This window comes from Oreochromis aureus, linkage group 18 (assembly GCF_013358895.1).
Source record: "Oreochromis aureus strain Israel breed Guangdong linkage group 18, ZZ_aureus, whole genome shotgun sequence".
Taxonomy (NCBI): Eukaryota; Metazoa; Chordata; class Actinopteri; order Cichliformes; family Cichlidae; genus Oreochromis; species Oreochromis aureus.
In genome coordinates this window covers 15,327,541-15,347,929 of record NC_052959.1, presented here as the reverse complement: position 1 = coordinate 15,347,929, position 20,389 = coordinate 15,327,541, and the positions used below count along the sequence as shown (strand labels likewise).

The 20,389-nt window shown below is 40.7% G+C and overlaps 3 protein-coding genes across 3 annotated transcripts; all 3 read left to right on the top strand.

Moving 5' to 3' along the window:
• Nucleotides 1-360: 360 nt before the first annotated feature.
• mrps14 (mitochondrial ribosomal protein S14) lies at nucleotides 361-2,189 on the top strand. The gene is made up of 3 exons (XM_031755920.2): nucleotides 361-464; nucleotides 1,489-1,653; nucleotides 1,814-2,189. The coding sequence occupies exons 1-3, from the start codon at nucleotides 396-398 to the stop codon at nucleotides 1,994-1,996; spliced, it is 417 nt and encodes a 138-aa protein (XP_031611780.1). The 5' UTR covers nucleotides 361-395; the 3' UTR covers nucleotides 1,997-2,189.
• A 1,314-nt stretch (nucleotides 2,190-3,503) lies between these two features.
• LOC116332854 (calcyclin binding protein) lies at nucleotides 3,504-9,205 on the top strand. Its single transcript, XM_039602696.1, has 6 exons — nucleotides 3,504-3,660; nucleotides 4,501-4,711; nucleotides 4,848-4,944; nucleotides 5,036-5,135; nucleotides 7,869-7,963; nucleotides 8,136-9,205. The coding sequence occupies exons 1-6, from the start codon at nucleotides 3,643-3,645 to the stop codon at nucleotides 8,296-8,298; spliced, it is 684 nt and encodes a 227-aa protein (XP_039458630.1). The 5' UTR covers nucleotides 3,504-3,642; the 3' UTR covers nucleotides 8,299-9,205.
• Nucleotides 9,206-11,556: 2,351 nt separating this feature from the next.
• Nucleotides 11,557-20,110, top strand: plk3 (polo-like kinase 3 (Drosophila)). Its single transcript, XM_039602609.1, has 15 exons — nucleotides 11,557-11,914; nucleotides 12,921-13,028; nucleotides 13,154-13,270; nucleotides 13,533-13,662; nucleotides 13,783-13,870; nucleotides 14,371-14,466; nucleotides 14,648-14,843; nucleotides 15,060-15,186; nucleotides 15,326-15,441; nucleotides 16,607-16,727; nucleotides 16,837-16,920; nucleotides 17,254-17,416; nucleotides 17,595-17,724; nucleotides 17,891-18,001; nucleotides 18,102-20,110. Exons 1-15 carry the CDS (start codon nucleotides 11,696-11,698, stop codon nucleotides 18,297-18,299), a joined length of 2,004 nt encoding a protein of 667 aa, XP_039458543.1. The 5' UTR covers nucleotides 11,557-11,695; the 3' UTR covers nucleotides 18,300-20,110.
• The last annotated feature ends 279 nt before the right edge of the window (nucleotides 20,111-20,389 follow it).

Sequence of the window (20,389 nt, the reverse complement as noted above, 5' to 3'; positions counted from 1 at the left end):
AAAACAAAATACATGTTTCTATGCTCACAATCCCTGAATACTCACATGGCGATAATTTTAGACAATCCATTTAAACAGAACCCAGCTTGTAGTGTATATGAACTTCCTTGCAGTTTAAGATAGTAAAGTGAGGCGATGTCAGTCTTTCATAAAAATTAAAAAAAAAAAAGACACACTTTTCCTATTTTTTTCCCTCTTAAGTCATGAGTTTTTTCTCATACATTTTTCACGGTTTACTTGTAACTGTGTCGCGTTTTCGCTCATAAATTTGACGATTTTTCGTTTTCCTGTACGTCTCCTCATTTTATCTCGTCACACTCCTGGTCGATAGGTGGCGGTGAAGTTGAGCGTTTTTTTTTTCAATTTCCGGTGGTTTTGCGCAAGTCAAATCCAATATGGCGGTTAACAGACTAACATGTTTTGGGTTAAATGCCCTTTATTCCGCCGTCTGCGTCCCAAAGCAGGTAAAGCATTTACGGTGATCTTGCATGTATTAGCTGAGGTTGTGTTTTCATTCAGACTGGATCTATTATCTCTGACTTTCGGGCGATAAATGTAATACTGGCTGTTTTACTGATGTAACTAGTGTTCTGACGTTAGCTTCGCGGCTAATGCTAGTTAGCCTGCTATGTGTCAAACCTGGCTCAGTGTGGTTCTTTGAAGGGTTTAAGAGGACGTGATACATGAAAATTATAAGATAAGATGACAGGTAGTATATGCTCAGTTCCCAAGCTTGTTCTAGCAAGAAAGATTGAGTGATTAACTTCTTTTTACGCTATGACTTCTAATGATCTTGAAAGCAAGATATTTAAGCTGGATAAAATGATGACTTTGTTAGCATTAATTGTGGCCCGTTATCTCTCAAGTGCAACCGATTTCTTTTACAGCTGAGCGCTCTTTATATGGACAAAATCATTCCCTGTTTAGTTTTACTTGAACCTGCAAAGTGAGCCTTTTGTTAACACGATCTGTGTGGACTATTCAAAAGTCATAGGAAGGCAAGTTTTCAATGGATCATCAAAAGTAGCATGCAGTAGTTTTATGTCCGAATCACCAGGGTCTCTCACCCTCTGTTATTTCGGAAGCGTACGAAGGAGGTTTCATTTATTTTTTGGCTCACATCTATGTGTCTCTGTTGTCTTGGGCTCCTGCTGCTCTAATTCGGGCAAACTTGATTTCTATCTCTGACATTATCATGCTTATAAGATAGCCGCATAGAACAGAAACTGTTAACATCAGGTCAGTATCACACGGCACTGCAGATGAGCCAAAATAATCAGCTTTTGGTTTGGAATGCTCTGGCTTTTCTGAAAATTGTTAGGGCCTAAAGATGGTTCAAACGATATCAAAGTGTTGATATATTTATTAAGCACAAAGAGGGAAACCCTGTGTTGGGGAGGGGGGCCTCAATTAGAGCTACAGTGTGTGTAAGTGAGTACAGAGGCAGACTAAATAGTTGTTCACTAACTGAAGGAGCACTGTTTGCAGGCATTGAGGAGCTGCTGGGGGGCAGTGGAGCAGGTGAGAAGTTACTATGTTGACTGGAGAATGCTGAGGGATGTCAAGAGGAGGCAGATGGCCTTTGACTATGCTGATGAGAGGTTACGAATTAACGCACTGAGGAAGAACACCATCCTACCCAAAGAGCTTCAGGTATATACTGAAGAAGGACGCCCAAGTCATATGTGTATTAATAAATAACTCAGCAATGGTGATGATTGAACTGTTACAGAATGAATCCTTGAAAAGACATTAGTACAGAGTGAAGTCGGTATTTGTTATTTTATGTACTTATTTATTCATTTTTTTGCAGGAGATAGCAGACAAAGAAATTTCAGCACTACCCAGAGACAGCTGCCCTGTGAGGATACGTAACAGGTGTGTGATGACTTCCCGACCACGAGGAGTAAAGCGGAGGTGGCGTCTTAGCCGTATTGTCTTTCGTCATCTAGCTGACCACAATCAGATGTCTGGGATTCTGAGGGCAAGGTGGTGATGAGGTCTCACCGGACATTTTGAAAAACAAGATTTTTCAGTGGTTATGAATAGACAGCTACATTTGATTACTTGTGTAAATTATGTTTTCCTTGGTCAGGAAGGTGCTGTTGCTTCCTTATTAGCCTTCTAAATAAAAAAAATGAGAAAGTTGATATGAGTACTGATAAATAAATGAATATTGTTGTACATTACAGTTTTGTGAGTGTCTTGGTTTATTATAAAATGTTATGTGTAATATTAAAGTTTTATTAAAGCTTAACACCTTCTACTGTCACAGGAAAAGAAGTAAGTTATTTTTTTAAGGTAATGGCTGCCCTAAAATGAGATCTAATGGATAGGCAAGAAAGCCCACATTTTCCTTTCAATTACTTTCTTTTCATTTATTCTGTATATAATATATAACTGGCCTTTTATATAGTTGAAAAGTATCTAAGATGTGACAAATGCCAAACGTGTGGAACTTTTGCTTCAAAGCAGGATGGATCCATGCTTTCATTTGGTTAGCACCACATTCTGGTCTTACCATAAAATGTTCCAACAGAAATGAGATTAACCAGACCGGGCAACAATCTTCCTTCCAATCTTCTTCCAATTTTGGTGAGCCTGTGTGAATTGTATGCTCAGTTTCCTGTTCTTAGGTGACGAGTGGCACTCGATGTCTTTCTGCTGCTGTAGTTTTGATATGTTGTGGAAAAAATCAGTGGAGTATGAAAAGAAACTGGTTTTCTGAAATGTATTTTATTTTATTTTATTTTTTATGTCCTCTTCGGCACTGCTGTAGGGAAACCACAGCAACAACCAACATAAGCATCAGTAACAGTGAATAATAAATAGTGAATGTTACTGAGCAGCATACAGTACTAATAATGCATGATATGTTTAGAGGCAGCAGCCAACCAAGATAGTGTGTGTCTGTGAGTACCTGCTTGTACACCTGTGTGTGTGAGTGTGCTTATGTTCATGTTTTTATAGAGGTTAAATCATTCAAAACACAAATTTTCCTCTATGTTATCCATTCAGAGATGCTGCTTCTGCCTTTTCTACCATGATTCTAATGAGTGACTATTTGAGTTAATGTTGCCTTCCTATCAGCTCAGAGCAGTCCCAGTAGACTCAGACCAAAGTCACTTAAATCAGCTTTCTTCTCTGTTTTGGTGCTCAGTTTGATCTCCACCACATCTGCATGTCTAAATGCACTGAGTTGTTGCCATGATTAGTTATTTGCATTAATGAGCAGATAAAAGATCGAGTGGCCAATATGCGTATATATAATGCAATTAAATAGAATGTGTCTCTTAAAGTGGTGCAAGTTTGTTGAAAGCCAGCAAACTGTAACATTCATGTGATTTTACATTAAAAGGCTCAGTAAAAAAGTTGAAATTACCCTAAAACGTTTCATTTAATACAACGTAGTTCGTTTAATTCATGTCATGCTCTACATACAAAGACACTTTGCTGTTTAGCGATGATTAAACTTCAGTACAGTAGGTGGCGGTAGCACACCTGTAGTCGGCCTTGCAAATAGCCAAATGAAGAAGACGGGAGAGCCATTGACGTCGGAAACAAGCCCCGCAAAGTAGTCTGAGAGCAGTGAAGAAGAACCGCAGAGGCATTTCATAGTGTAGCTGATACTGATAAGCCTGAATGGATTTAACCGAACAGGTGAGCAGAATCGTTTCATTCAGTTTAGTGTTCAGCAAAACTGCAGCTTTTATGGTTTAGCTGAGGTAGCTGGATTTCCATAGAAAGCAGTGCAATGCTTGCTAACGTCAGTCCTATCAACCCATGGCGAGCAGCTGCGTGATGCCTGATATTTTTTTTTTTTAAGTTTTTTCTTCAATGTAACGTTACAGTTGTAAACCAAAATAAAACGCCTGTCTGGCAAATACGATTACAGTCGGTAGTGGGGGCGCGTGCCAGTAGCTCGGGCCTACCTTAGCTGTTAGCTTTTAGTGGACCTCAGAACATTCTAGCAACATCATTCAGTGTAAAACAGCTACTGCGCTTCTAAACAAGTCAATACGGTAGTTACTCGGAGTCTCCGTTAGCTGTCTGGAGATGTTACTAGACCCACTCGTGTACAGTATCATTAAGCAGTTTTACATTTGAATTATATATATATATTTACATATTACAATACACCTGTAAATTATCTCTCAAGACATGACTAACTAATATGTACAGGCCCTCTAAGTTATTTGGATGCCAGATAACTCGCAGACAAATGCATAGTTCCAACGTGTGTTGTGAGTTAGGTTAGACTACATTTATATGACTTCGAGAGTGGATTGTGGGAAATGGGTTTGTGACTATATAATTATTGTAGAAAGCACTTTGTTCTTACTAGTTATTAAGTTCCAATTGAAGTTTTTATTTAGAAATGAGATGTTAGTTTTTGCACATTTGTTTACTTATATAATTTTTTTTTTAATTCAAACAAATGTTTGGTAGTTGGATTCAAACAGATAGTGTCTCAGTGACTGTATTGTTGCCCTCATACAGATTAAACAGTTGGAGGCAGACTTGCTGGAGCTGGGGTCCCTCTTGGAGAAGGCAGAGAGGAAACGAGTTCAGGATCTGCTTAAACAGGAGCAGAAAAAGGTGGAGAAGGAGCTCGCAGCTAAACGACAACAAAAAGAACAACAGGCCAGGAAAGAGGCAGACCCGTCTGCAGCCACTAAGGCAGCATACACCGTCAAGATAACCAGCTATGGTATGGGGCAGTTATCGAGTAGCACTATCAAACATTACTGAGAAAACCAAGCGGTTAAGATGCGTTCAAGAGCTGGGGAGGGGGAAAAAAAACCCCAGTATTTTAAAATTGTTCACGTTTATCATCTTTTCTGCAGCATGGGACCAGTCAGACAAGTTTGTCAAAATTTATCTGGCATTGAAAGATGTGCACAAAATATCAGCAGATAATGTGGAGGTCAAATTTACAGAACGGTGAGTTGATAATCAGCATAGTGTTCAGTTTGTTAATACATTCCTGTTCCCTTATCAGTACACGTGAATTTGCCCCTTGTCTGTATTGCAGGTCATTTTCTGTGCTGGTGAAGGATCTAGATGGCAAAAACCACGAAATGACAGTTCTGAACTTGTTGTATCCAATCAATGAACAGGACAGCTACAAAAAGGTAAGCAAATCATATGCTGCTTACTCAGCTTCTTCTCCTCAGTCCAGCCTGCCATGAGATGTTTGTATTTCAGAAATCATTGCTGGCTTTGGGTCAAAAGTCTTTGTCATCTTAGATGAGTGGGTGTGCGTTAGGAAGCAGTGGTGCAATCTCTCTCAGCAGACTATCCCCATATTTCACAAAACTGTGTAGGTCTCTGATATTGCAAGCCAATAATCGGCCAAATACTTGCAGTATATACTTCTTCTCTCTCTCCTTCACTCACAGCTAAAACATCAGTTTGCATGAAGCTGTGCATAATGCAGGTTTCCCCTGCTGTCTGTCAAGAGGGTAATGCTTGACAGGCAGCTACTTTGTGCTACTCAAAACCTCTGTGGCAGGACTTTGGATCAAATCAAAGTTTTTATTTTTTAAGATTGCCTTTGCATATTCTGCACCACATCAACAGTTCTAAGCCATGTTACCTCCTGCAGCCATCACACTAAATCTCTTTTAAACCAGAGAAAAATAATGTTAGATGGTTGTAATGTAAGCTTGCTGCTTGATGAAGAGTAATAAAAATTTTTTAAATCGTGTATGCATCAATGTAGCTAAGAAAGCAGGTGAAAAGGTACCTTATTAACACCTGACTGCTCATTAATTGGTAATTCAGCCTGTGCATCATTTTAAATAGATGCATTTATTTGTATTCAGGGCTCTAGAGTGCGACCAAATTTTTCAGTGGTGCGACTAAAAAAAAAAATTTTATTTTCGGGTAACAAAGAAAAAAAAATCTCTGCAACTCTCCGTGTGGTCAACAACAGACACACATTATGCCCCTATCGTGGACTAAACCAATCACAGATAGTCAGGGGCGGGACCTCTCTGATTGGCCGTGGTCCAGTTGAAAGTGCAGGTGGAAGAGAGAGGTGAGTAGCTTGAATAAAGCGATATCGATTCATTAACGAATTCCACACAAAGACGTAAACACAGAGCGGACCCGACGCATCAGAATCAGCTTTGTCTTTCTCGGCTTTCTCACCCCACGGCCCGAACACGGACACGCTGTCGGAGCTTAGCGATTCTGATGCGCCGGGGGTCCGCTGCTGTTTACGTCTTTTTGCGCTGATTCTGAGCTGCAGGTTTTGTCTCTCCAACCAAAATTCACCGAGCCAGCAGCAAAAGAAGCAGCAAACTACGCTTCACATTTGATCAACGTCGTCATGAATTCCCTCTGAGTTTTGCTGTTTTGCTTCCACCACGATAAAAATCCCACTTCATGCACAGCTCCCTCTCTCCCTCTCTGTACTTCAAGAACAGTTTCCTGTCTCAAATCTCTGTTTTCTGCATTATTCATTCGCTTATTACCCACCAGTCTACCGTTGTTTACAGCGCTGTCGGCCGCTGTCTTTCTTTTCTTTTCTTTTTCACTTAAATGACCTCGGACAAGAAAGCCTAATTTCTGCTGTTCAATACTGAAGAAATTTAAACTTATTAAAATTATGCAAAATTGCAGAATATTGCAGAATATTTTTAAGGTTATCTGCTATAAAACACCAGACCAGGAAAATCTCCTTCATGTTTTCTGTGTTTTATTCTCAGTTACTTTGACACAAAGGCATCTGCTGTGATGTTCACAATTCTGATGAAGTCTCATGTATCAGTACTGATAAATGATCAGAATTATAATATTTCTGACTGTCTGAGGCTAAATTGAATCGAATCAGGACTTTGAGAACCGGAATCGAATGGATTATAGAAATCAGTGATGATACCCAGCCCTAGTGAGCAGCCTAGGCCTGACAGAAGTGGATGTAGCTGTGGGTAATAAGAAAAGATGAAAAGAACTATTGATAACTTTTTTGTTAAGTTAAGGACTGATCCGTCTGAAATTCATAGCCAGCTCTGACACGGTGCCATCAATCTTTGAATGCTGAAAAATCAGCAGTGTATCCAGAAAACACATTATATGCTGCAATAAATGCACTGCCCAAGTGTCCCCTCTCCCCACTGCCTTTCAGCAGCAGGCAGCAGCAAACAGGTCATCAGGCCAAGATGATGATTAAGTTTAACATTTTCTACAATATTGACAAAGCACTTTAAACACAAGTTTGTTAGTTAATAATTTAGAAATGAATATTGTCTGTATGGACTTCCCCCCAAAGAAAGTGCACATGTAAAACTGTGGTGTTAAGCAATGCGGTTGAAAAATTTGAGTGCGCCTAACTTTTGTGCCGGTACGCCTAAATTTTTAAAGTTAGGCGTACCGGTGCGCCCATGTCAAAAAGTTAGTCTAGAGCCCTGGTATTTATTTTAAGATTTCAGGAAATATTAGTCATTTTGCAGAGAAAAACTGGAGTAGTGATTTCTGGTGATTGACCTGCTTGTCAGAGAAAAGTAAGCATCAATGAAGAGCCAAACAAAATAAAAAAATTAAAGTTAAAAGAAAATTAGGTGAGAGCATGTTGCTGGTTTATTAATTTTCTAGCCTTATTACCACAGGTAACATGCTCTTGCATTGGTTGTGATGTGGGTAGTTAAGAATTGTGTGGCCACTAGGGGGCAGCAGACACCCAATTTTTAAGCTTGTGTCAGTGAGTTTAAATATACTGCATTAACTTATTAAGGTGGCTATTGTGATTATACTTAAACCTTGTTAAATGCAGTTTCAGTGTTCCTGTCACTTTTTGTCTTTGATTTGAGCTGCCAGTCTGTTGTCCACACTCTGAAACTATCTTTTGCTCTCTGCAACAGATAAAAACAGACATGGTCTTGGTCATGTGCAAGAAGCAGTCAACAAAGAAATGGGACTGTCTAACGGCGGTGGAAAAGCAGTCTAAAGAGAAAGAGTGAGTTAGAAATTTGCTTATTGATTTTAGTTTGTGAAATAAAGTGCGGTAACAGTGCCGTGTCTCAAGCCACTGTGATTGCAGTGCAGTGATTGGGTGCACACATACTACATGAGAGCAATCCAAAGAATTGTTCGCACCATTAAAGTATTTTCCTGCCGCCTTTCAACAGAAAACCCAGCTTTGACGAGAATGCTGACCCTGGCGAGGGCCTGATGAATGTGTTGAAAAAGATTTATGCAGAGGGAGACGACGAGATGAAGAGAACAATCAACAAAGCTTGGACAGAGTCCCAAGAGAAGAAATTAAGAGGAGAGGAGATGATGGACTATTAAATGTTGCCACTTTTCCACAGCAGGACCAAATGAGAGCTCCAAAGGTTGAAGCAGGCATGACTTAATTATTGAAAGTAAAGTCTACATACACCGCTCATAAATAATTTGTCTAAAGTAATGTCTAAGCTCGGGATGGCCTCAATTTGGCCCTGCTTTGAAAACCAGGCTGCTGGTGTTCTTAGTGATGGGCTACAATTAATCTATCACACAAAAAGGATGGAGTCCATCACGTGATGACCCGAAGACTGCAAGAACTCACACATTTCATCATAGCTGACGTTAAGAGTCCAACCTGTGGGTAGAAAGCAGGGAAAATGTTGTCTGCTTCCCCGCTTACATACATTCCCCTTGTTTTGTGAAGTCTCACTTAAAGGGTTAAATGACCACTGCTCAGTCATTTCACAGCTCTTGTTTTTGTTTTCCTGGCTTGTTTCAATAAAATGTCTTGTTGTGGTTTAAATTGGACCAGGGTAAATGTAATTGTTCATTTTCAATGGTAGTTGAAAATCACTACAGCTAAACTTGGCAAATATATTTTTATTTTGTCAGCTGTGAATTTGCCAAAGTTCTCTTACTTCTAGTTACGAAGTAAACCAGAGGATAGTTTTCTTTCCTTTTTTAATCTTTACATCAGCTGTATGATTTTGTAAATCCACAAATAAGTCACGTAGCATACAAAGACAGTAAACTATCTTTTGTGTCAGCCTAGTGTAATACTTCACGTTACTGCATGCAGGTATGTTTGAAACTGTACATTTTCCACAATCCTGTTTTAAAGTTACATGTTCTAAAATACTTGATGTGACTGATTTCTGCAGAATTTGTTTTCCACGATATTGTGAAAAATGTGCGTTTTCACTTTTGCTGGTTGTTCTCTGCTCTCATAAATACAGCTGTTGAACTCAGAGTTTTTCATCTGTCTTTCGAGCTTAAAATTAGATTTAAAAAGGTATTAAGCATTGCTGTGGATGTTCACACACCAAGGCCATTTATATCCACTGGCTGACGCCTTCTCAGTTAATTTCATGGAGTCGTATCTTATATATGTTAGGAAATTTACAAGATGCGATTTGCCTCATGCAGAAGTAATTATCCTGGAGACATGGATGGGTTGTGTAAAATCTGCATTTACTGGCCACTATTAAATGCATGGTTATTAACTGCTCGATAACATGCATATCTAATTACCCACTTGTATGGCAGCATCTCCATTCAGGTATGTAGGCATCAGGTCAAGACCACCTGCTGAAGTTCAAACTAAGCATCAGAACAGGGAAGAAAGGGACTTTTGACATGGTATGGTGTTTGAGCTGATGGGGAGACAATAATTTTAAAAAATCATAATTGAGGCAGAAAAGCATGTGCGAATGGCCATCTTTGAAGCAGCAGCAGGAGACCACACTTACTGCTGCTCCTTTTCACTAAGAGCAGGAAGGTGTAGCTACAGCTCACACCGACTCACCAAAACTGGACAACAGAAGACTGGAAAACCCCTGCCTCCTATTGTCCATCCTTTTATGACCACAGTGAACACATCTTTCAAGGGCTGATTCCTACAGGATAATGCACCATATCTCCAATGGAATCCACAGTCTAAAGCACCCTTGGGATCTGGTGGATCAGGAGATTTATATCTGAAGAATGTTTCCAGCACCTTGTTGAATCTGTGCCATGAAGAATTAAGACCGTTATGAAGGCAAAAGGGGTCCACGCCATTACTAGCAAGGTGTGGTGATATTACCGTAAGCATGGTCATCCATCCATCCATTCGCTTATCCTTTTCAGGGGTCGCCGGAGCCTATCCCAGCTGTTATAGGGCGAGAGGCAGGGTACACCCTGTACAGGTCGCCAGTCTGTCGCAGGGCTAACACATAGAGACAGACAACCATTCGCACTCACATTCACTCGCAATGGGCAATTTTGGATTAATCAATTAACCTATCCCCACAAGCTACATGTCTTTGGATGGTGGGAGGAAGCCGGAGTACCCGGAGGGAACCCACACAAACTCCACACAGAAAGACCCCAGCCTGAAGGTGGAATTGAACTCAGGACCTTCTTGCTGTGCGGCAACAGTGCTAACCACCGTGTCACAGAGTTTCATTACTCCCTCATGTGTCTCATCTACACTCCAGATAAAGATGCACAGTATCAACATTATGAAGAAGCTGCTGGGCTGTCCTTGAGGCCCACCATGGTCAAAACAAAGAGCACCAAACAGAAGATGACTTCTCTATCAGGCATCAGGCCTTCACCAAAGAGGGCTCACCAACAGGTATGGTCCAGAAGTGGAATTAATGGTAGTCCCACTTTTTATTTCAGCTCTTTATTACTGTATTTGAACAGTCAACACTGGACAAAACTGCCCAATACTAAGGATGAAGGCCACTTTGCAAAGCCGAGTGCAAATGCTGTTAGAGCAGGCTTTTCTTTTCTTTAGTCTCTTTTACTTTTTTTAAAGAATAAAAAAGCACATTAGCTTTATAATGTACCACTACTGTGTCACTAGAGAAATATTTTTCATAAATCATTTATACTGCGCATTCAAGTCCTCACAGCCTGAGCTTGAGAGCTTCACGTTTTGACCAGCAGGTGGCAGCCGTATTCAGGACTTTCTCACGGGGGGACTGCACACAGGGGAAATCTAAGCCAGGATTTTACAGTAGAAGCCTTGAAAGTTGTGGAATTTTTTTTTTTTTCAGTAGAACAACACTTTTGTTTCTTTGTAAGAATCAGTCAAATATTATATAATCTGTGGAGAGCTAACAACTGATCCATGCACTCATTTGCAGAATGAAAATGATATGTTCCAGCCCTATCTTATATCTAATGAAATAATTTCCCAGTAAAAGATTTTTCCTCCGTTTAAGTCTTGTTCTTCTTAAAAAAGTCTCCTTTAAATAACAAAAGTCTAAAAACTTAAAAAAAAAAAAAAAATTATAAGAAATTCCCCAGAATCACAAGAATTTTCTTCTCTCCTTACAGGTTTACTTACCTCTTTTCATAAAGTGGCTTTTTGTATATAAAAGGTTAAAACACTGGTCACTGGCCTCCCAGCAGCTCTCAGAGACTTGAGCCAAACCCAAGCGACTCTTTTTTATCAGCTCTTTCATTCATATTTCCTCTCAAAAAATCCACATCAATTTTTGATTGAGTTTCTGTCTGAGCAAATCATCTGGAGTTTCTCCGCCAGTGCACCACCTCCTGCCCGCCCACGACTCCGTGACGTCGGGGCCTCTATATAGCCAGGGTTCGCCTTTTCCTCCACACCAGTTGGATACAATTGAGAGACACGGACGTACCGTGAAGACGCACTTGGCACTTTTACGGAAAAAATAAGAAATATTTAAGCGAGACGGAGACACGTACGAGTCGATCGTTTATTCCGCTGTGATAAATGAGTACCGGCTGTTTCACCGCGGCTCAGCGGATTTCGTGCCACACCATGAATGCGGATTTATTTAAGCCTGCTCCGGAGCGTGGTGGACCCCAACAGACTTCTGCCCCGGCGAAAAACAGCAGGAATAAACACGACCAACCCAAACCGGAGCTGGCTCAGGTTGTGACGGATCTCAAGACGGGGAGGTCCTACATTAAAGGGAAGCTTTTGGGAAAGGTACGCGCATTTCATACATTTTTCTTCGCCCCTTTTCTCCTTTTCCATGTGTCTGTGTGTCGCTGCGTCGGTTTTGACTGAGGAGGCAGATGGATCTAGAATCTGAATTAATTAGCCGCAGTTTGGGGCTGATTTTTTTCCCCCTTTCCTTTTTCGTTTTCTCTTTCTGTTTAAAATCACTACGAGCCATGTTCCAGGTGTGCTTGTGATGTGATGCGGGAATAGAGAATGACCTCGTGGTGGATGTGACCAATATTCCCCCCCTGTCCTCCTCCTTGCTGTTCTCGTCAGTGCTGAATGAATCAGACGCAAGGTGTGCCCAGCTCCTGTGCGCACACATGCTTAGGCATAAAAAAATAAAATAAAAAAAATCTCCACCGATGATGAACGTTTACAGCCCCCTCGCGTATTTTAATGGCCGGCCGTGAAACCAAAGACACGCTTGTCTGACCACACCGTAATTTCTGCCCCTCATGATGATGCATCAGCATCGCTTTTTGACACAGTGTCAATGGAAGCGAGTTTATCAACGTGTTGCTGGTCGTATCGATGTGCTGCAGCCAGTTTTTTTTTTTTTTTTTTTTCCCTTCCTCTGCCTGCCGCAGAGCTAGAAACGTCTCCGCCAGTTTCACGGTTAATGAATGCAGCAGCTCAGGCTGCCTCATCCTTCATGTACCCGAGCATGTGTAGTCTTGATCGCATCCTGGAGAGAAGGGGGAAAAAAACAAATGTCTGTATAAGCGGCAGTAAACGCATCTGCGGGATGATGTTTTTCATCATATCTGCGCATCCAAGCCAATAAAAGATGCCTGAGGCATCAGATGGATCGTTTTATGGTCATGACAATCATTTTTATGTCTTTAATCTTATCTCGATTATTTTTCCTGAAATTGTTTTGACTGCATCGCTACTGATCCTCAGGTCAGACTTGCCTTGAGACTGAGTGTGTGGGTTTTAAACCTGCTGCTTGTGTAAATTGATCATTCTGTTTGTTCCCCCCCCAAAGGGCGGCTTTGCTCGATGCTATGAGATGACAGACCTGTCCAACAACAAAATGTATGCAGTGAAGGTGATCCCACAGAGCAGGGTGTCCAAACCACACCAGAGAGACAAGGTACATGATCACCAATCTTTGTCTCCCATGTCTTGCATAACTGGAAATCCATGTCTGGGTTGTTGTTTTTTCTTTTGAGACATTGAAACGTCTTCACAGATTGATGAGTTGTCATATGTTGACAGATTACGAACGAGATCGAGCTGCACAGAACGCTGTCACACAAGCATGTGGTGAAATTCTCCCACTATTTCGAGGACCAAGAAAACATCTACATCTTCCTCGAGCTGTGCAGTCGGAAGGTGAGACTTCAGAACTCTAGAACAGTCTGCGCTGCTTCGTGTTCTGCTTGCACTAACAGTTTTCCTTGTATTACCCTACAGTGCTGCCACGCACACTGTATTTAAAATGGGTCTTGGCAGATTTTTACTGTTTTCCTAGTGAATGTAAAAAAAAAATTAGATTTCTTTTATGCAGCTGCAGGGATGCATACATGCTATCAGTGTTTGTACAGTCCCACTCACTGATGCAGGGTTGACAGTTCGCTCATTGTTCTCTCTGCAGTCCCTGGCACACATTTGGAAGGCGAGACACACACTCACAGAGCCTGAAGTGCGCTATTACCTCAGACAGATCATATCCGGCCTCAAGTACCTCCACAGCAGAGGAATCCTGCACAGGGATCTCAAACTAGGTATGTGACTGAAAATGCGGCTTAACACACACACAAAGCATCCCAGGAATCTGTGACTTTGGACGAGCATGCGTGTCATCTGTGGAATGCTGACCGGACAAATGCTTTTGTCTCTTTCAGGGAACTTTTTCATCAATGAGAACATGGAGTTGCGGCTGGGAGACTTTGGCCTCGCTGCCAAGCTGGAGACAGTTGAACAAAGAAAAAAGTAAGCTAATTACTTCAAATGTTTATCTCCTGAAGGATACAAATGAGCTTAATAGGGGCCATAGATCATACTGTTGTAATGATTCTTATAATGAAACAAAGCTCTCTAAGGTCTCTCCATATTACCTTTTTTTTCCTTCTTTTTGAGTATTTTTAGCCCCATCTCAGTTTTATCTTTCAAAAATCTGACTTTTAATGCTCTATTTTAGCACAAGCACACTCAACCCAAACCATTACATCAGTTACTAAGCATAATCTTCCTCCCACAACTTTCCTCCTGCAAGTACCTAACTAAACCGGTTTCCAACTGACAGTTGAAAGTACCGCTTAGAGCACAGTTTCAATTCCTGTTAGACAGCTTCCTGTGGAATACCAGAAGACTGAGAGTGACAGAGAACATGTTTCAAACATTACCTGTATGCCTGATGTTGAAACCAAACCAGTTTTAAATGTTTGAAGCATTACATCTTACCCATATATGGTTCTTGTTTTTTTTCTTAGAACAATCTGCGGGACTCCCAATTACTTGGCTCCTGAGGTGCTCAACAGACAGGGCCACGGCACAGAGTCTGACGTGTGGTCCCTCGGATGTGTCATGTGAGTCTTTTTACGTTAAGATTATTATAAGAACTATTCTGGTTTCATAGTCAGTGTGTCTGTGTTGGGGGGATTTTGACCTTGGTGTCAGTCGGGAAAATGGGGACATTTTTTTTTCTCTCTAAATCACTCACTTTTGTTTTTGAGCTGACTCACTGTTGTCTTGATTACTCTCTCACAGGTACACACTGATGTGTGGAAACCCTCCTTTTGAGACACTCGACTTGAAAGAGACGTACAAGTGTATTAAAGAAGTTCGCTACAACCTTCCCTCCACGCTTTCCCCTGCTGCTCAGAAACTCATCTCAGGCATCCTACAGAAGAATCCCAGTGACAGACTCACGCTGGATCAGATCCTCAACCACGAGTTCTTCAAAGTATGTTGACCCTCAGGAATTCTTTTGCCGGTGTTACGAAACATTTTCATTCAGTGTGACATTTTTATGTCGAGGTGAAGGAGTGTGAAAATGTCAGTGCTTGATCTGTTATCTCAACTGAGAACAGAGTGGGCACGCGCCGTCCTCCTCACTCTTTCGCACTATTTTTTTTTTTTCTTTCTTTTTTTTAATGCATCACCTTTGCCTCTTTCTCAGGGTTTCACTCCTGACAAACTTCCCCCCAGCAGCTGTACAATGGTGCCAGAGCTACACCCTCCCAGCCCTGCCAAGAAATTCTTCACTAAAATGGCCAAAAGCCTATTTGGAAAGAAGAAAGCAAAAGGTGAGCAAGCAGCAAGAGCGATTGGGGGGTTTTGTTTTTCAGACTTAGTTTGAAGAATATCCAAGAGCTGCTGTATGTATTTAAACAGTCCTGCCTTTAAACATATTTGTTGTGACTACAGTGTGTCGTGTTTTCACAGTGGAAAAAATTCCATGCGAGGACAAAGAGGACAAGGATATTTCCAAGCTGGTGTCGGGCATCGTTAAATGTTCCATCAACCGGCAGATCAGCTACAAAACAGTGGGACCCAATGAGGTACTTTTTTTTTTTTTTTTTTTTTTTTTTTTCTCTTTCCTCTGTGAGAAACTTTTGACCTGGTTTACCTTAATTTGGGTAATTTCAGCCAGTTAGTTATGCACACAGTTCACATTGTGTGAACTGTGTGCATAGGCTTGGAGAAAACACAAAATGCATATTTTAATAGCATACAGCCTCCATTACAGTTGAGAATTGCTTTCCATTAGCATGCTCATTTAAATAGTAAAAGTGCCCTAGAAAAAGGAACAGTTAAAGAAATGGGGTGGAAAAAATGTCTTAGTTTTTAAAGAGACATTTTTATTTTTTAATTGCTTTTCCTCAGAATAATTTAGTAAGAGATGTGACAAAAAAAACTAGTTCAGACCAGAAGTGTCTGTTGGTGGTAGCTTTTGAAACTTGATAAGAAACTCTAGTAAGCTCATCTGGGTGTTTGTTTGGGTACTTTGTTATCAGAAGAATCTGAAGAAGCTGTTACTGCACACTTAGGGGGGAAAATTGTTCTCTGCTCAGTAACGACTTTCCTATAGAATAGGCCATGACGTATTTGTTTTAAAAAGACTGAACAGAACCGAGAGTATATGCCACAATTGCAGGATGCTCAGTTGGCCGATCCCCAATCAGGCTCGTCTAGTTTATTTATAGAGCCAAAAAGGAGCTACAGTGTTTGCTGTCATGCATGAATCTTCCTTTGTCCGTCTTAAGAAGCCTGTCCTGAGGAACCAGATTGTCGTTAATAAGCGCAGATGAATATAGATTTTTTACAACTGCACTCTGAAAATAGTGCTCATTTTAGCTTGTTTTCATGTTTGTTAGTTTGCGGCGGGAAAAAACAAACCTACTCGCGCAGCTCTTGTGGTAGCGTGACATTAGAAACTACGTGTCAGGCTTGCAGCATGCTTGCAACGTGCACAAAGGGAAACTGTGCAGCTGAAAGTAGTTTCCCCACCCTGCAGTGGCAACGAGATGCACTGCATTCAGTCTAAGACATTGCAGAAACTGGATAAATGAGCGTCAGTGCTGACACAGCAAAAGTGTGCATGCAAGGATTAAAGGAGCTCATTCCCTTTATCTCTGGTTACCCTTTCGGGCATGTGACCCACTGCGCTTTCACTTTGTTGTTCTTTCTCATCATGTGCTAATCACATGTTTCGTTGTTGCTCAGGTGCAGTCTCCCACCGGTCAGCTGGTGAGCTCTGTGCCTCTGGAGCAGACTCCTGCTGAGGAGGAATCCAGGAAGTCCATTTCCAGGTCCTTTAAGGGCACCATGGCCAGCAGCACTGAACGTAAGTTTCAGTTTTGTTATTTATGAACACACATTTGGTGTTTGTTGTGGTGGCTGATTGCAATCAGGGTTTCTAATTTTTGCTTGTTTTGGTTGGTTTTTCCCTTCAGCGTGTGAGGATGTGCTGACCCCTGCAGCTGTCGCCGACTCTGCGCTGAAAGTTCTCACGAACTGCCTGGCCACCATGCCTGCAGGTAGGTTTATGCATAAGATTGTAGCTCAGCCATTATTGTTGTTGTCCCTGTGGGATTACTTGAGTGGACCAAAGAGGAATAAAATCAAGCGAATGTCCTTCTTCTGCTGTTTGCTGAGATTACAAAATGCAGCAGAATCACTAAATTTAACTAGCTGGATTTTTTTTTTTTTTTTTCCTTGAATCCTTAGAATATCTGCGGAGTCATTTTGCTTATTTGAACATTGTGTTTCTTCACATTCATATTCATTTTTTTTAATCTTTTGATTTATTGAATTAAGATGATTTCACTAATCCTCATAATTTATTTTATTTATTTTTTTTTTCTCTTCAGCCAATAGGAATCCACCCTGCCTGTCCAGTCCGCAGTCCTTCCTGTGGGTGACTAAATGGGTTGACTACTCCAACAAGTATGGCTTTGGCTACCAGCTCTCGAACCAAAACGTAGGCGTGCTCTTCAATGAGGGAACACATCTCAGTCTTTGTGACCAGCGCAAGTAAGTACTTTAAAATCAACCGATTAAGATGTCATGTCAACATTTACGCAGTGCTTAGTTTATTGTCAGTTGCTTAGTGACTAGGCTCAATGGTGTAAATGGAAAAGATGTCAAAGTTCATTTTCCAATGTTTTTTTTTTTTTTTTTTTTTTTTTTTTTTTCCCCTTCTTCCAAACAGGACAGTCCACTACTGCTTGACCAACAACAAACACTTCAGCTTTCCTGCAAACTCTCTACCTGAGCAGCTGCGCAACCAGAAACAAATAGTCGAACTAATGGCTAACTACATGGAGGAGAACCTAATGGAGGTAGGAAAAGCACTTATTAGTTTTCAGCCATTACTTAGAGTGATTGACTTGCATTTAATGACAACTGTAAGGATTTGTGCCTTCATAAACCTGTTGAAGGGCACTTGAAGAGATTATTTAACCTGACCTCATGCAAATGAAACTAAATAATTTCTGTCCTCCTCAGGGTGGAGATCTGCATTGTGAGGAACATGTCTCAGCTCCTCCTCCTCTGCTCCTCCAGTGGGTGAAGACTGACCATGCTCTTGTCATGCTCTTCAACAATGGCACTCTACAGGTTTGGATAATTAAATTAATAAAACCAGTCATGGGACACTGAGTCTACCCAACTACTTTTTCAAAGCAGCTGAATTATAATTCTCCTTTTTTCTTTTTAGGTTAACTTCTACACAGACCACACCAAAATCATCCTGTGCAAGTCTTCTGATGACGCCTACCTGCTTACCTATATCAGTCGGGAACGTGCCTCGTGCACGTACCTCCTCAGCATGCTGAATGAAATGGGCTGCACATCTGAGCTACGACACCGCCTTAGATATGTGGTCCAGCTCCTCCAGCACCACACTGATGCCTGAGAGCGCAGCTCAGTGCCTCCCAGGCTGCCTGAGTGACAGATGCCTTAGAGGCAACCTGACTGGTTGATACGGTTTCTCAAGGCATAGCCAAGCAAGGCAATGTGTTCATATGCGTGACGGATGAAAAGGATGCTCAACTTCTCTGAGCAATATTCTTGTCTGGCTTAGTGCCTAGGCAGCTGATTTATCAAACTGACTGATTTTGATAAATGTCAAGCAGTCAGGGAGTTGCCCAAAGCAGCATCTGCCTCAAGGGGTTGTGCCTATCCAGCTTAAGCCTCAAAGGTATCCACCTGGAAAGTATTGATACCTAAAATAAAAGACTCATACATGGCCTGAAATGATGGATCCCTCATCGGCAGATTCCTAAAAAAACTAAAAAAAGACAAAAAAAACCAAACCACCCAGTTATCCTCCCTCACTCAAACGCACTGCTTCTTGTCTTGGGCCTTTCAAATCCACCAACCCTACAGCTTTCAGCCTCCCCTGATAGCCCATCACCCAGGCATGGTTTATTAAACATTTCTCAACACTAAAATTGTCCCTTTTGCTCAGAATGGAGATAATCTTGCAGCAGATTTCCAAAAGTATTTTAGCAGCAAGGTCTTTTACACCGTTCTCTTGCGCTCCAACTGATCTTTCAGCAAAGAAGCTTTGTGAAGAGGTATGGTTTGACTAGCGAGAAAGACCCCCCCCTAAACCCTCAATTGGTTAATGGTCTTTTTTTTGTGGTACCATGGTGTACACTTGTTTTTTCAAATTTTAAAAAAAAAATAGAAAAAAGAGCCAGCTACAGGATCACACTACAATCTTGACCTCACACGCACAAATATGCCTGGCCTTATTTGATGATGGTGATGCTTAAGTTTGGGAGTCATTGCTTCTTCTGCTCCAACATCATTTTTGTTTTTTTGTTTTTTAAATTGCAACCAAATTTCACTGATGTGGTGCATAAGAAACTACTGGGGCTGCAGGAGTAAACACAATTTTGCACTTTCTTTTTTTTCCTTCTGTAAATTCATCAGGCGTACAAAGCCTTTTACCACTTGTTAGCTTTTTTTATTTGCTTTTAACTAGATACCAAAAAGCATTTCAACTTTTCTGTTTGTTTTTAAAAAAGAAAAAAAAAAAGATTCAACTTTTTTTAAAATTCACATATAGTAGGTGAATGTGCGCTCCACACGTGCTGGGAAGCTGAACTGTTGGTTGGATAATGGGGTGGGGGAAGGGGGGGTAAAAGTGCCTTTCTGAGGGATGCCTGTTTAGTGCAATAACAGCCCTTTGTGAATGTCAAGCTGGCTACAAACAAGATTGAGATGGGTTTTAGAGGTGGGATTTACTTTTGGACTTTGTACCAAGTTTAAAAGTAAGTCCAATAGCACTACACTCTCACTACCTGGTATAAGCTTTTAGAACAACTGTTAGAAGTATATATTCCAATAATATCTACTAAGGGAAAAAAAAAAAGAAAACATTGTACTCTGTCGTACTGTACTGTACTGTAATCCTGATCGGTTTACATTGCTTTCTTGACCCAGAGTTGTATCCTAAAAACTGTGACCTGGAATGCAAGTATTATGTACATGTGTTTTCAGAAAACTCAACATTGTGAAAGCCATCTGCCAATTCAAAAGAGTCTTTATTTTTTTGGCACATAATGTCGTGTTTATTTATTTTTTATTTATACATAGTTTTTTATTTATTGTGCAAATGTTCCGGTCTTGACACAAGTAAACGTTCAATTCCGATCACTTTTTTTGTAACGTATTTTGGGGGAAAAATGGGACAAAAATAAAGTTTATTGAAAATGACTTCAGTTTGTTGTTGATTTTATTTTGACATTACAGTAAAGTTGATAAATTTATGGGTTTTGTTGAAATGAATGGCTTTTTTATGAATGACTCATGTAGCAGTCATTACCAAACGCGCACCTTTGTCATCATTGTGCGTAAATGCTAGAGAGGGAGATGTTTGAGTTCACAATATTTGTATCATATCTTTTTGGAAACTTCTAATATACATTTACTACTATAACAAAAATATGAAACTTGCATTTCATGGCATTTACTAAATGTTTGTTTACTTGTTTT

Excerpts from the sequence above, each read along its gene's own strand:
- LOC116332854 (XM_039602696.1), top strand. Across the intron at positions 4,945-5,035 it reads GAGGTCAAATTTACAGAACG|GTCATTTTCTGTGCTGGTGA; the intron begins GTGAGTTGATAA and ends TCTGTATTGCAG. Across the intron at positions 5,136-7,868 it reads AACAGGACAGCTACAAAAAG|ATAAAAACAGACATGGTCTT; the intron begins GTAAGCAAATCA and ends TCTCTGCAACAG.
- mrps14 (XM_031755920.2), top strand. The coding sequence starts at position 396 with ATGGCGGTTAACAGACTAACATGTTTTGGGTTAAATGCCCTTTATTCC. Across the intron at positions 465-1,488 it reads CCGTCTGCGTCCCAAAGCAG|GCATTGAGGAGCTGCTGGGG; the intron begins GTAAAGCATTTA and ends CACTGTTTGCAG. Across the intron at positions 1,654-1,813 it reads TCCTACCCAAAGAGCTTCAG|GAGATAGCAGACAAAGAAAT; the intron begins GTATATACTGAA and ends ATTTTTTTGCAG.
- plk3 (XM_039602609.1), top strand. The coding sequence starts at position 11,696 with ATGAGTACCGGCTGTTTCACCGCGGCTCAGCGGATTTCGTGCCACACC. Across the intron at positions 13,871-14,370 it reads ACAGTTGAACAAAGAAAAAA|AACAATCTGCGGGACTCCCA; the intron begins GTAAGCTAATTA and ends TTTTTTTCTTAG. Across the intron at positions 16,921-17,253 it reads CCTGGCCACCATGCCTGCAG|CCAATAGGAATCCACCCTGC; the intron begins GTAGGTTTATGC and ends TTTTCTCTTCAG.